General features: G+C 33.6%; 1 protein-coding gene across 1 annotated transcript; it reads right to left on the bottom strand.

Moving 5' to 3' along the window:
- Nucleotides 1-6,137: 6,137 nt before the first annotated feature.
- On the bottom strand, nucleotides 6,138-12,745 carry LOC149794460 (tetraspanin-18-like). Its single transcript, XM_089969115.1, has 7 exons — nucleotides 12,686-12,745; nucleotides 11,379-11,642; nucleotides 10,567-10,641; nucleotides 10,137-10,244; nucleotides 8,897-9,094; nucleotides 8,194-8,277; nucleotides 6,138-7,323 (listed from the first exon to the last, which is right to left on the bottom strand). Exons 1-7 carry the CDS (start codon nucleotides 12,743-12,745, stop codon nucleotides 7,282-7,284), a joined length of 831 nt encoding a protein of 276 aa, XP_089825241.1. The 3' UTR covers nucleotides 6,138-7,281.
- Nucleotides 12,746-14,266: the final 1,521 nt, after the last annotated feature.

Below are 14,266 nucleotides of genomic sequence, written 5' to 3'. Positions count from 1 at the left end.
TTCCAGAAATCGATTTTGTCCCAAGCGGACAACTTCAGGTACGAATAAAATATGCAAATCGCAGTATACAAGGTCGGCCGAAGTGTTTTCGTGAAGTATGTCGGTGAAAGAAGGTGGGCTTCGGCAATCTCCGTAAATTCCAATCGCTACCGAATATTCAGGAGGCTGCATACACACCCGCCAAAGGATCAACACGTGTACGCAGCATTGACAATACGGAATATTTATCTGTGTATTTTTCTGCGAAGCTTATCCATTTCACGGGGCATCTGGGTCCTTGAAAAAATTGGATTATTTCATTGAAAAGTCCTTTAATTTTGCCACACCAAAGGTGTATGAACCCTGCTGTAATGTCTCTTCCTCTAGTTCGAAATAAAAAAAAATCTTTCCTCATTTTTACAACGACTGGGAAAAAAAACACTGTACATTTTTGGGCTTGATAAAATAAAATGAATCCAGCATTGCAGTAATTAAATGGAGGTGCAAAACGTTTCTCGATTTAATGTATCTGTCTTATTTCTAGTAGCAACATTTCATTGAAAAGACGAAATCGAGGCAAAAGCATGGAAAAAGAGATAGTAATGTATAGTAATGTACGTTCAACAAAACGTAACAAACCAAAGAAGAATATATTTCTAAATATCTACTGGATCGAGTTAAGTTTTCTCAATAGTAAATCTATCTAAACCTGCTGTTTACCGACCTCCAAACGCCTACTCATCATGGACTGATAATTTGTATATGAGCTATAGGTTGTTTTATTTATGGGTAGCCGTCACCGCCAAAATTACATTAATCGAATGATGTAGTATAAAATCAAATTATTAACCTTGCAAATGAAATGATAAATCCAGATTCCAAATGATGCGGGGTCATATGAAATGATTTAAAGAACAAAACGGCATGATGAATTCAGATTCCAAATAACGTGGTATTAAATGAAATGATGTAGTGTGAAATGAAATTATTTAACCCAACAAATGAAATGATGAATTCAGATTACTAATGATTTAGTATTAAATGAAATGACTCAAACAACAAAACGGAATGATGAATTCTGATTCTAAATGACGTGTTATTAATTAAATTTATATAGCACAAAATCAAATGATTTAAACGAAAATGAAATGATGAATTCAGATTCCAAATGATGTGATATTAAATAAAACGATTTAAAGAAGAAAATAGAATAATTAAATCTGTTTACAAATGACGTATTAAATAAAATGATGTAATCTAAAATGAAATTATTTAATCCAACCAATGAAATGATGAAATTAGATTCCAAATGAGTTGATACTGAATAAAATGGTCTGAAGAACAGAATGGAAAGAAGCATTCAGGTTTCAAGGCTGTGGTATTAAATGAAATGCACCTATGGAAAGTAAACGGTCTGATTTGGAACAGCACAACAATGTAATCTCAAACTGCAAATCATCTAGCCGCTAGCGTATATCCAAACGCGGGCGCTCTTATCCACGATATATGGTATCAGCATAACCAAACTCATAATCTAGAGACGTACGCACAGCAGTCGCCTGAGATTTTAGCAGACGACACTTGGATAGCCATCATTTGGAATCTGAATTCATCATTCCGTTTTGTTCTTGAAATCATTTCACATGACATCACATCAGTTGGAATCCGGATTTGTCATTTTATTGGCTGTGTTAAATCGTTTGATTTCATACTACATCATTTGATTCATGTAATTTTGGCTGTGACTACTGCCTATAATTAGCTTTCAACTATGATGTAATTATCATGTGAGACTTGAATATTCATTTCCTCTCTGACGCTACCACTAAATGGCTACATATGATACAACTACACGACCTTACACAGGTAATCAATTCTCCAACAAGACTTCTACTCTGATCGATGCCATTTACACTACCGAACCAGATAATCTCTACAAGATAAACGTACCCTGTTTCGCTATTAGTGATCGCTTTCCCATATAAGCAACAGAGCGCAAAAAAAAGAACAACTTACACTCCTTTACGCATACCGATGTTTTAAAAAATTTGTTGAAAATGAATTCCTCTCTGAACTCTCAAAAAATATTGACTGATTAACGTTCTGTAACAAAGACCCAGTTTATAACTTGCCTATTTGGAACAACTGTTTTCTTACTATCCTCGATAAACACGTGCGCATAAAAATCAAAATAATTGAACGATCAAAACAATCAGAATGGAATACTACTAAAGTAAACGAACTACAGTCATATATATGAGTGTATACATTACCGTTCATGGGGGAACAAAGTAAAATCACTCATTATAAAAAACACGACCTCCTATCCTCCTTTTTCAAAGAAGCCCTCGCCTTAAACTCTGTAAACGGATTCGTCTCGATCACTTGGGAGAACTAACTTCGACTAAACTTGCACCTCTAACTTCAAGTGAGGTTATAATTAATGGTACCAGTTTTACCGATGAGTACGATATTGCAAACCAGCTGAACCTCGTTTTCAATAATATATCCCAAATACTTGACAGGCCCAATTTCACAGAACCTAATACAGTCAAATTTACTGTCTTTGTGAATGAAAAGGTATCCTTTCATTCTAGTTTCAATACTGTTGGTATTATCAATAAAACAGACACTAACAAATAAACAGATCTATGTGGAATTCACCGTAAAAGTCTAAACAAATCTCGGTTTTACCAATCTCTGAGTCATTAAAAAAGGAATTAACTGTAACATCACTTGCTGTAAAATTTCTGAGTCATTGAAATTAACAAAAGTATTCGTAGTTCATCAGGGAAATGAAAATAATTACCCATGAAACTGAACTGTCGACCGATATCTGTTCTATCTCTCCTTAAAAAAAATGTATTGATAAACATGTTAGTAAGCATATTTTGGGATGCCTTAACAAGTACCAACCCCTTCATAAATCACGATCTGGTCATCAAGAGAAACATTTATGTCAAACTAAACTGACAAAACTTGGAGACCAGTGGTTTCTTGCGATCGAATCCAGCGAACTTACTGGCGCAATTCCATTGACTTTAAAAAAAAAAATAAGCATTCGATTTGGTTTACCATTCGGTGCTCATTCCAAACATTTCAACCTACATGCTTTCTTCAAAATTAGTTGTTTGGTGTTCACGTCTTATCTCACTAACAAACCCCAGGTTGTTTGCACAGGTAAATATACTTCTGAATCAAGGTACGTTTTAAAGTTGAGTTCATCAAGGATCTGTACTAGGGCCTCTTTTTTTCTATTGTTTATCTATGACTTAGCCTTGTATCCAGAGCGTTCTAAAACTGATATTTTCCCTGACGACTCTACATGGATTTACTTCTAACTCAAAATGGCTAAAACGTGTGTAGCGTCAAAAATAAAAAAAATAAAACTACTTGGTATCTATATTGATCTACATTTCAGTTGAAATACACATATTGATCATCTATGTGCAGCGGTAGTCAAAAGAATAACTCCCTTAAAATTCACTGTCGAAATTTCTACCTCCCCAGTCACCTGAACTTTATTGTTCGTGATATATACCATCACTAAAAGATTACGGTTGTACCGCATGGGGAAACACATCCAAGTATAATCTATTTAGAATTGACTTCAGAATTGACAGTCCAGAGAAGAGCCACCCGAATAATTATGAAACTTTCCATTATGACTCCCTCGATTGTTTTGTTTTCACATCATCAATGACTACCCATACAAAAAAGTATTCTTTATCTTAAAAGAATCGTGACACATAAATCTTTACACTTTTTCCAGATTATATCCCTACCCTAGATGAGCAAAGATCATCAGATACTGAGTATAATCTCCGATCAACAACAAAAACGATCTCCAGATTTCGCGGTCGAAAACCAACCAGCCATTATACAGGCTCATTCACTGTATCAGCACCTACCTTTTGGAATTCCTTACCACTGAGGATATGTACATGTAATTTAAATTCCATCTCTTGGTTAAAACATCATTACAGAAATTCTTTCTTGATCAGCTAGAAAGATGTATTAAAGACTCCCAACAGAGTACTTTATCATGATGTCCAAAAATAATATGTGTATATTTTATTCGATATATATATGTACGACTTCTAATAGGTTGTAGTATGTAAACCTGTATATTGTTTTTTTTTAAATATATGTATATATTGATCACTATAGTTACACATATTAATTAATTTGAAATCTGTGAGTACGTGTGCGAGGAAGCTTGAATGTGTGTAAGTGAAATTTTAATTTTTTATAACTAACACGTTAAAAAAATGAGGACCGCATGGCAATGTGTCTTTCATGGCCAAAAGTGTTATCTTCATTAAATAAAGATGATATTATTATTATTATTATTATTATTATTGCATTAATATGACTCGATATATTTTTAATGGTTTGTAATAGAAGTTTCTTAGTTATCTATGAAAGAATCAGTTGCTTCTGTCATCGCAGTCCCATACTCGGTTAATCTATCTATCTATCTATCTATCTATCTATCTATCTATCTATCTCTCTCTCTCTCTCTCTCTCTCTCTGTATGTCTGTCTGTCTGTCCATCCATCCATCCATCAATTGTTTACACAAAAAACGAGCCGGCATTGATTTCTGTTTTACTAAAATGTGAAAACTTTGTGACATAAATACATGTAGTACATGAAAGAAAGAGGCACTTTACGGCTTTTTCTGTAGAAAGGTACAAACCGTTAAAAATTCTATGTACACATATGAACTTACATAATCATTTCCAGTTAGAGATGATAAGTGTGGTAAAATTTTTATGTTTGGTATCACATCAATCATTGGACATTACGCTTTAGAATAAAGGAAATATATAGATGTTAAAGTGGGGGGAGGGGTACCGACCAGCGGTAATTTACCAGTAACATTAGACAGGCACACACGCAACGTATATATATATATATATATATATATATATATATATATATATTCTCAAATTTACTTTGTATTGAATATAATTTACATAGTTTATTTGTTGCATAAAAGAGGAACGACATAAAAAAAAATCCAATACTTCATCCACAAGTCTTCAAGTTATTTGTTATTTGTGGGGTTTTTTTGGGTCAAGCACATTTTTTAAGCTTCTGCGTGTGCAACGTAGAGACTCTGAATACGAAAATTGTACGCTTGTAAATAGTTTAGTGTAAAAATAACCTAAGAAAAAATTACAGTCAACAAAACAGTTCACAAGGAGGAAAACGAAGTTAAAGTGTTGTTTTTTTTAAATTTGTGTAGCACATGGGCGGAAACTTGTATTTTGCGGATTGTCTGAATTTAGCAACAACAACAACAAACAAATTTGTCAAACGAAACCAACATGCATGCAAGTGATAAAACAAATTTATTGACCATGCTAATCCCCACTTTGTAACATTATATAAGCACAGAAAGATGGATCTTTGGAAGTTATATCGGTGGCAACTTGTAACAAAAAACGTATTTTCTTCTCTTTTTTTTTATTATGAAAACTCAGCATCATAGCGTATTGGAAAAATTCTGATTACTTATTGAAATTTTCAGAAACGCTGGAATATTGCGTAATAAAGCTATTAAATATAAACATTTAAAACATAAAGCAGTTCTGTTTTCTGAAAAAATAAAATAAACAATAATAATGTTGTTGTTGTTGTGTGGTTTAACGCCATTTTTCAGCACACGATAGGCTATACATGGCGGCCAGTATTAATGGTGGAGAAAGAACCCAGGAAAACCCCGGAAAGAACCACCGACCCACGAGAAGCTACTGGCAAGCTTTCTCACATACCCACATTGGCCGAATCCGAGACTCGAACCCACGCAGACAAAGGTGAGATGGCAATGATCCGTAACGGAGAGCGCTTTAGACCATTCGGCCACTCGGGGCCCCAATAAAAATAATAACACTACTACTACTACTACCACTACTACTACAACAACAACAACAACTACTACTACTACTACTACTACCACCACTACTACTACTACTACTAATAATAATAATAACACTACTACTACTATTTCTACTACTCCTACTACTTTTACTACAACAACTACTACTACTACTACTAGTAATAATAATAATTAATTAAATAATAATAATAATTTAATAATAATAAATGTGTGTGCCACATTTACTGTTGGTATTAAAATTTGGTCTGCATCAGAGTCAGAACGAAACCCAGATGTCACTCTACACTAATCTTTCATTTCATCAACATCTAATACAAATATGCAAAGTTGCATATCTGGAGCTGAGACGCATCAATACTTGTGTCTTTTTTAGTACTTTCAGATCTGGATTGTTGTATTTCATTATGTCTGGTTCGTCTCAGTATCTTCTATAGAAACTTTAAAATGTTCATAACACAGCTGTTGGATTATCCTTAGAGTAGGAATAATTGAGCACACCTACCCCTGCTATGAAACCTCAACTGGTTACCCCTTCGATCCAAAATCAACACAAAATTCAACCACAAGAACAGACCTAACGACTTCATAAAGTTTACTTTCTTTATTATTGTCAGACTGTTTCGTGTGTAATTACATGGCGTTTTTTCTTTGGTAATCGAGTTGTTGGAAGTGTTGATAACTGTTATCTAATATTGAAAAGCGCTTAGATCTTGTAAAGATTAGGTGCTACACTTGTCAACATTATTATTATTATTATTATTATTATTATTATTATTCAGAAAGGGAAACAAAACTGATTGAAGTAAAATAATAAATAACAACCTGATTAATCTAATGGAAGGATTACTCCAAGAGACAAATAAATACCTGATTAATCCAATACAAGGATACCCATAAAAGGCTACAGAGAAGAATAAATACTTGATTATACCCAAAAGAAGCTAATAAATGGAAGATAAAGATATCGAAATAATTTCATCAAAAATTGCTAACATACAACGTATCATATATGATCGATTTAGTAAACGGTCCATAAAGTAAATGGTCCGTAAAGTAAACAAAATCCAGAAAGCCCATACAAGGGATAAAACTGTTGGAAACTGCTATAATCCGAAGATAAAACTGCTGAATATCTGCTGTGAAGATCTTTGTCCGGATTCTTTCATGGCTCTTTGTAGGAATAACCATCAATAAATGCGAAACGAAATTTCAAAACAAACCAAGAAAGTGATGGAACTTCTGGAAGCTCTTCCACAGAACAGCACCAGGTTTCAAAAATCTCTCGGCAATTTTATGTGGAATCTACTTGAGCTTGCGAAAATATTTGTATAATGGGCAGTTGAATAACACCTCCAAACAGCGACCACCGATATTTACGCCGATTATATTTTTCCTTTATTTGCTGAAAATGATGATGGTGAAAACTATCAGAAGGAGCTGAAAATAATAATAATAATGATAATAATAATAATAATAATAATAATGATAAAAATAATAATAATAACAATAATAATAATAATGTGTACAGCCATAAACAGTGTCTCATCTGTGGACCAAACTTACACAGGAGAAACAAGTCCATTTCCAGCATATCGCGTTACAAACTATAGACCTATAGTTTGGTTTGATGATATACGGCACAGCACCATAATTGGGTTATTTAGTGCTGAGGCAATATGAGTAAAGTGCCTTGCCCAAGGACACACAACGGTAGCTGATCCAGGTTAATCCGATGGTAGGATTTGAACCCGCATCCTTTCTGACATGAGTCCGATAAATAAATCACTTGACCACCGCACCACTTCTTTTGGGATTATTGAAAACTCATTCAAGACTAATGGTACCTCAACACATTCAAGACTATTGGTACATCATGACATTCATGACTATCGTAATCATTCGGATCATTCTATTCTTTTGGACTTCTGATATTGCATTTATAATTATTTGGGATTTAACTCACAATACTGTAAGTGTCTCTTATACTTTAACTTTCTAATTTAGAGAAATGAATTATTTGTTGATTTTCCGTTTCATAGTTTAAGACCCAGAATCGTAACACTATATACTGACAATCTTTAATAATTTATTTCCCTCGCATTTTTAATGTTATATTCTCTTTAATTTGTCATATAAGAGATTTAAAAAGTTTTTCGATCATGTGGATAGTTAAGCTTTCTTACCTGGTGTGTGTTAAATACATGTACATGTATGTTTTATCTATTAGGTTTTCCTGTTCTTTATGTATAGAGCTTTCCTAGCCAGAATCGTTTGAAATTATGCAGCTCCATTTTTTTTCACACATACCTGAATTACGGCGACGCCAACGAATACTCCAACCATTATATTAATATTTCCAAATATAATGTTCCAAATCGTAGTAAAGCAGCCCTATTAAAAGAAAAAATAATAATAGTACAGCTGTGTTATATATATATATATATATATATATATATATATATATATATATATATATATATATATATATATATATATATATATATATATATAACGCCAGGGTATTATATAATTGTTGAACAATACTGTCATTTTACATTTTGTAATGTGAACCCTTTCTTTTGTGCTTATTCTTAATATAGATACTTCTGTCATGTTACAAATCAAGTCTTGGTTAATATTTTTAACGTTAATTACGCAGTCATATTTTCAGAATATATTAGGATCGATATTTATTAAGTTTTATATTTATACTACATATTTATATCAAGGAACAAACTTTTTCCTTGCCATCTTCGAAAGTTGGAATACAGTAGTGTGTAAAGAAATTCTAACTAACACATAACAGTTCGATATGAGACTGTATCGCACAATTTATTCAAAGAAATTCAAAAATTCTACAATTATACGATGTCATCGATTGTAAAAATACTTAAACTCTGGCTCCTTTTCCGAGAGAGAGAGAGAGAGAGAGAGAGAGAGAGAGAGAGAGAGAGAGAGAGAGAGATTGTTTTGGAATTGTTCCTGTTTCAACTGAATTCCATTCCAGCACGACACCTACAGTTTTCCAGTAATTGTTGTCGTCGTTTGGAGACGAGGCGCAGAAGAATAGATCACTGCTGTTGGGTAGTTCCTTACAGCAGGCTAGTGGTGTCATGAGGTTGAAAGTGGTCATCCTGAAGGTGTAGGATGTGATCCAGTTCTCAGCACCTGTGAAATCTTCATAACTGTCCACACCGCAACACTTCATCTTGATGGAAAATACGATGAAATGTTTTATGGAGTAAAAACTGATCTTATCAAAGAAAGCTTGTATGTTACCGAATGATTCATTGGACAGTTAAATTAAGCCAGATTTATGAATGGATAGCTGGCATTATGTTTGAAGTTTCCAGTGAATATTGCTTTTAATTATCATGTTTTTCAGGGAGGTAGACAGACGGACAGAGACAACATGAGGCAGTCCGGTAAAGTTTAAGGTGTTCTCATATTCCATTCTCAAAGAACTTTCCATCCCCGCCCATTGATAGACTTGAAACAATTCGTTCAAAGATAGTGTACATAAACGTATACAGAAATTCGACACAAAGCATTTTGAAAGTTCACCTTCATAACCAGCTTAGTAACTTAATACAAGATTGAGAGTCATGGCCTAACCGCCAGTTTGCAAAGTGCCTGTCATTAAGTAGTCTACTTTTAATCAGTAATATGGTCATTTGCATTGGCTCTTTATATGCCTGACTTAGATGTTTCCAGCCATTTAGTCAGGATCGTAGCGAGGTAGGGTGTGTTGCAGATGTTTCCATTCACCGAATCAGGAACGTAGAGAAGTAGGGTGTGAGTAATACATGGAATCTTCAGATGGAAACTTTCTTACTTTGAACTTTCAACAGAGGACAAATATTTGCATAAATATTGATAGTGCATGATGTATATAACCATTGTAATAACTAAGTGATTAATTATTGTGTTCCCTCAACATTTTGATCATTTTAGTAGCAATCTAAAACTGTCAGAAAACTGGGTGAAAAGTTAGACCTTAATGTTTACATAATTAACTATCATTAAGTGAGGGTGACAAAATATCGAGGTAGCACATCATCGGTTTGTTTGGAACTCGAGGAAAGCATTTATCAATTAAGTTGTCAATTCATACAAAATTGTTTGCACAAAGCAATACTTACTAAGGAAATATAACATGATGAAGATAGGAGTTTCTACCTTACGAATTAAGATTTATGCAAACTGACACAGATATGGATGGTCAGACTGATAACATATGCAAGACTCACATTTTGCATGACGACATTCCATCCCATGGAAACAAGATTGGTTCCGTTTAGACCTCTATAGTCTGCCTTGATTCCAGACTTTAAACTTGATTTTAAAGAATCTTGAAACTGAAACGGAAACTGAAACGTTAAAAATGTGAGGGTGTTTCTTTTTTAAAAAAAACTATATCAATATGTTGCAAACATAGGGAATCCGAGTTGCGCAGGTTGCTCGTGCACCTCGCTTAACCTTTTAATCACTTAATTTTAACGAAAATATCGATCTGTAAATTTCGGATATTGGTGTATCGTTGTGCATCGTAAGGGAAACAGTGACAAGAGTAATGATATTTTCTAATTGAAAACTCTTTCAGAAATTATATATATATATATATATATATATATATATATATATATATATATATATATATATATATATATATATTCTTACCGTTGACGGTGAACCAAGAAGAAGAGCCACAACGATAATCTGCCCAGCAAACAATACACCAACAATGACTGCATACTAGAAAATAAAAGGAAAATACAGTAACTATCAATACCGTATGTACTCGCTTATAAGATGAGTCCAACTGTAAACTGCACAGACACAAATCTGCCGTCGGTTAAAGTGCCGGCACAACTGGGTCTGTGCATCTTGTTAGGAGTAGTAATCAGTAGAACGATAAACAGACCCTGATCTGCAGGCGCATCATGCTACGGCAGATCAGGATTTTTGTTGTTTGCAGTTTGATTCGACTTATAAGTAATTACCTAGGGTAAGTTAGTATGTACAATCTGAAAGCATGGTTGTACAGTACCCTTAAAGAAAGCGTCTATTTACACTGCCAAATATGACTGACTACTACTTCTATACTAACCATAAAGACAGACTGTTTGACTGATCAATTGATTGACTGACTTACCAAATGAATGAATGAATAACTGAACCGATTCGAATTCTTTGTTGTTAAATGTTTGAGTGCATCATCGTGATGTAAAAATATTTTAAACCGGTTAGTGGACCAGACAATGTTGTGAAAATCAAAATATACAGTAAGAAATAGCATTCAAATATATTGTTAAGATGACGTTAGTAATTACTTACGGAGATAGCGATGACCGTAGTAATTACTTAAGAGGATGAAAATTGCAATAGTAATTACTTAAGAGGATGAAGATTACCATAGTAATTACTTACGGAGATGAAGATCACCCTAGTAATTACGTACATAGATGAAGATGACCCTTGTAATTACTTACGGAGATTAGCATGGCTTCCACTTTGTAGCACACTCCACAGCAGCCAAAGATGCACAAAACGAAAATCAACAATCCAGAAAATATCAGAGTGAATGAAAAGGGTTCAAGGATGGACGCAATGTCAAGGTCGATATGCACGGTACCTAAACCGGAACTAGAGACGGAATTCTCAATGGATGTCTCGATCGCTTTTATCTGAGACTCGTATACGCTGCTTCCGAACTTCACCACTAGTCCTCCAGAAAATATTGCAAGACCGATCAGCTGAAGTAAAAGAAAATATTCTCTAAGGCGATTCTATATTTGCTGGCATTTATAAGTCAACAACCAGACATAAATACAGCGTGGCGTGCAAAATCTTTCAGTTTTTTAAAAAAAAACATGAAACACTTAATTTTTATTGATTTATGGAAGCATTTTCATCCTGGGAATACTATTAAATGGAGAACTGTCGGACACAAATTAAAGTGATGTGTAAAATGAAGGCATTATAGTAAGGGCAGTTCCATGAAAACTCAGTAACTATTATTTTGGCAATTTCATGCAGTGAATTACAGAAATCAAATCACTAGTAACTAATTGGCCACATGACGAAGAAGGCGCGCACTAGGTCGGATTTACTTGTTTACTGTAGTGTAGGAATATGTGTCGGACTCTTGGCATCGATGCATTAATATGAAACTAGTTCTTGTCACGTGATGAAATCAAAATAAGTATCTTCATTTGACAAAGATGTACCGACGAATATTCAGTGACGTTCGTTCACAGTGAGGTTGTAGTCAATTCATCTCATTCACTTTTACAGTAAGCTCGATTTGTGAAAAAAAAAAATATATTTGTAAACATAAATAAATAAATATATATATATATATATATATATATATATATATATATATATATATATATATATATATATATATATATATATATATATATATATATATATATATATATAGTCTCTTTTGAAAAACATTTATCTAGAGGTTAAAAATTGTGTACGAATAGAATACTGTAATTCACCGTTGTTTCTTGAGTGTAAATTATCGTGGATTCTGTGGTATTTACACACCACGAATTTGAAGATTCAACAAAATGATACAGTGGAACGACAGAGCACGCTTCTCCAATCGTCGAATGTAAATACCCTTGAAAATGGCATTTGTTTTAAGAAACACTCTAACATATATATCCATAAAAATATATGAAGTAATTGTAAAATATGTTTTTTACAAACAGTCTTCAAAAACCATTTCATTCCAAAATCATGAAGACAAGGAATCAGGTTCTTTCTATAACTAGCTACTCACCATAAATACCAAGTTAATGATAACCACAGTGACACGTCCGATTCCATCTAAGACGACCATGATCGTATGCTTCATTTAATCAGTCTGTAAAGAAAAAAATTGTTTTAAGTCATTGGGTATAATCAGTTATCGCCTCTATGAAGAATTTGGCAGCTGAAATTTGATACTTCCGATCAAAAGGTTCACAACTTTTCTTTTGCTGGAAATCCTAACTTGATTTGTAAAAAAAAAAAAATACCAGAAGAATACTCACAGACAAATTGACGCAATTTTATGAATCCGAACATAAAGGTTGCATAATGCATGTTATGTCATAAACTGAATAGTTTTAAAGTAAATCGTTCTTGTTGAAACACGAAAATGAGATCAGAGAACTAGCTTTGATTATTTGAAATGCTACCGATTAGATAATTATATAAACTCCATCAAAGACACTCAGTAACATTGCGATAAAGGAGTGTAGCGCATTCGATTATCTAGCCATGTAAGACTGGCCGCATTCGATCATCTAGCCATGTAAGACTGATCGCATTCGATCATCTAGCCATGTAAGACTGATCGTATTCGATCACCTAGCCATGTAAGACTGGCCGAATTCGATCATCTAGCCATGTAAGACTGATCGCATTCGATCATCTAGCCATGTAAGACTGGCCGCATTCGATCATCTAGCCGTGTAAGACTGATCGCATTCGATCATCTAGCCATGTAAGACTGGCACACTACTTAATTAAACGAGAAGCTGTTACTGACAATGTTCGTCCGTACGAGGACAAGTTTGAAACAAGATGTATACAAGTGTTACGATCTCAAAGGTATAGTCTGTAACAAAAAAAGTGAAAACCAACAAGTTTTGTATATTTAAAAAATATACATATATTTCACTATAATACAAGTTAAAGAATTGCAAATACCTCACAGTGGCTATTGAAGTCCTTAAATCCTAAAACTTCTAGTATTTCCAAGAAATCCGGATACATTCAAAGGTATTCCGAATGATAACTATAGTAAGTAAATTGCCTGTGTACTAACACTACAAGAGCAATCACTAAGTTCTGAAATCCCAAATATCCTTAAATAAATGTTTCGCAGTATATCCGTTAGAAACCAAGTCTCAAAAATGTTCTTGACTATTTCACATTAATTCTTTTTGAAATACAAATTCGTTCAGCTAATAATTTCCCAGTCTTTAAACGAATGTTTCTTTTCTGTACTGCAGATCCAGCGTAACATATTAATTCCAATAAACAAATCAAACTACTCAATGAACCTCTTCTAAATCACATGTTATGTTATAGAATGAATAAGGTCGCGTAAAAATATCTTAATAAATTTACTTAAGACACAGTAGAAAGAAACAATAACAATAACGAGTTTTCAGAATTAACGAGTATCTTATTTGGAAATTGTGAATACGTCATCTAATGCCAGTTGACCGATCAAGAAGTCGGTCATGGTCCTTCTTCTCTATTCACATCAGTCATGTCCTTATAAGACCACGTAATGCTTACTTCATTCGACCTTGGAATTTCATGAAAGAAATTCTACTACGCAATATACACACAGCATGACCCCGCCGCT

Source organism: Sinohyriopsis cumingii, chromosome 8 (assembly GCF_028554795.1).
Source record: "Sinohyriopsis cumingii isolate HCF-2022 chromosome 8, ASM2855479v2, whole genome shotgun sequence".
NCBI classification, from domain to species: domain Eukaryota; kingdom Metazoa; phylum Mollusca; class Bivalvia; order Unionida; family Unionidae; genus Sinohyriopsis; species Sinohyriopsis cumingii.
Note: the sequence above shows the minus strand (reverse complement) of the source record. Positions and strands in the feature narration are given on the sequence as shown.

Coding starts and splice junctions, on each gene's coding strand:
- LOC149794460 (XM_089969115.1), bottom strand. CDS start 12,745: ATGGTCGTCTTAGATGGAATCGGACGTGTCACTGTGGTTATCATTAAC. Junction 11,643..12,685: donor TCATTAACTTGGTATTTATG/GTGAGTAGCTAG, acceptor CTTTTACTTCAG/CTGATCGGTCTTGCAATATT. Junction 10,642..11,378: donor TGGAAGCCATGCTAATCTCC/GTAAGTAATTAC, acceptor TTTATTTTCTAG/TATGCAGTCATTGTTGGTGT.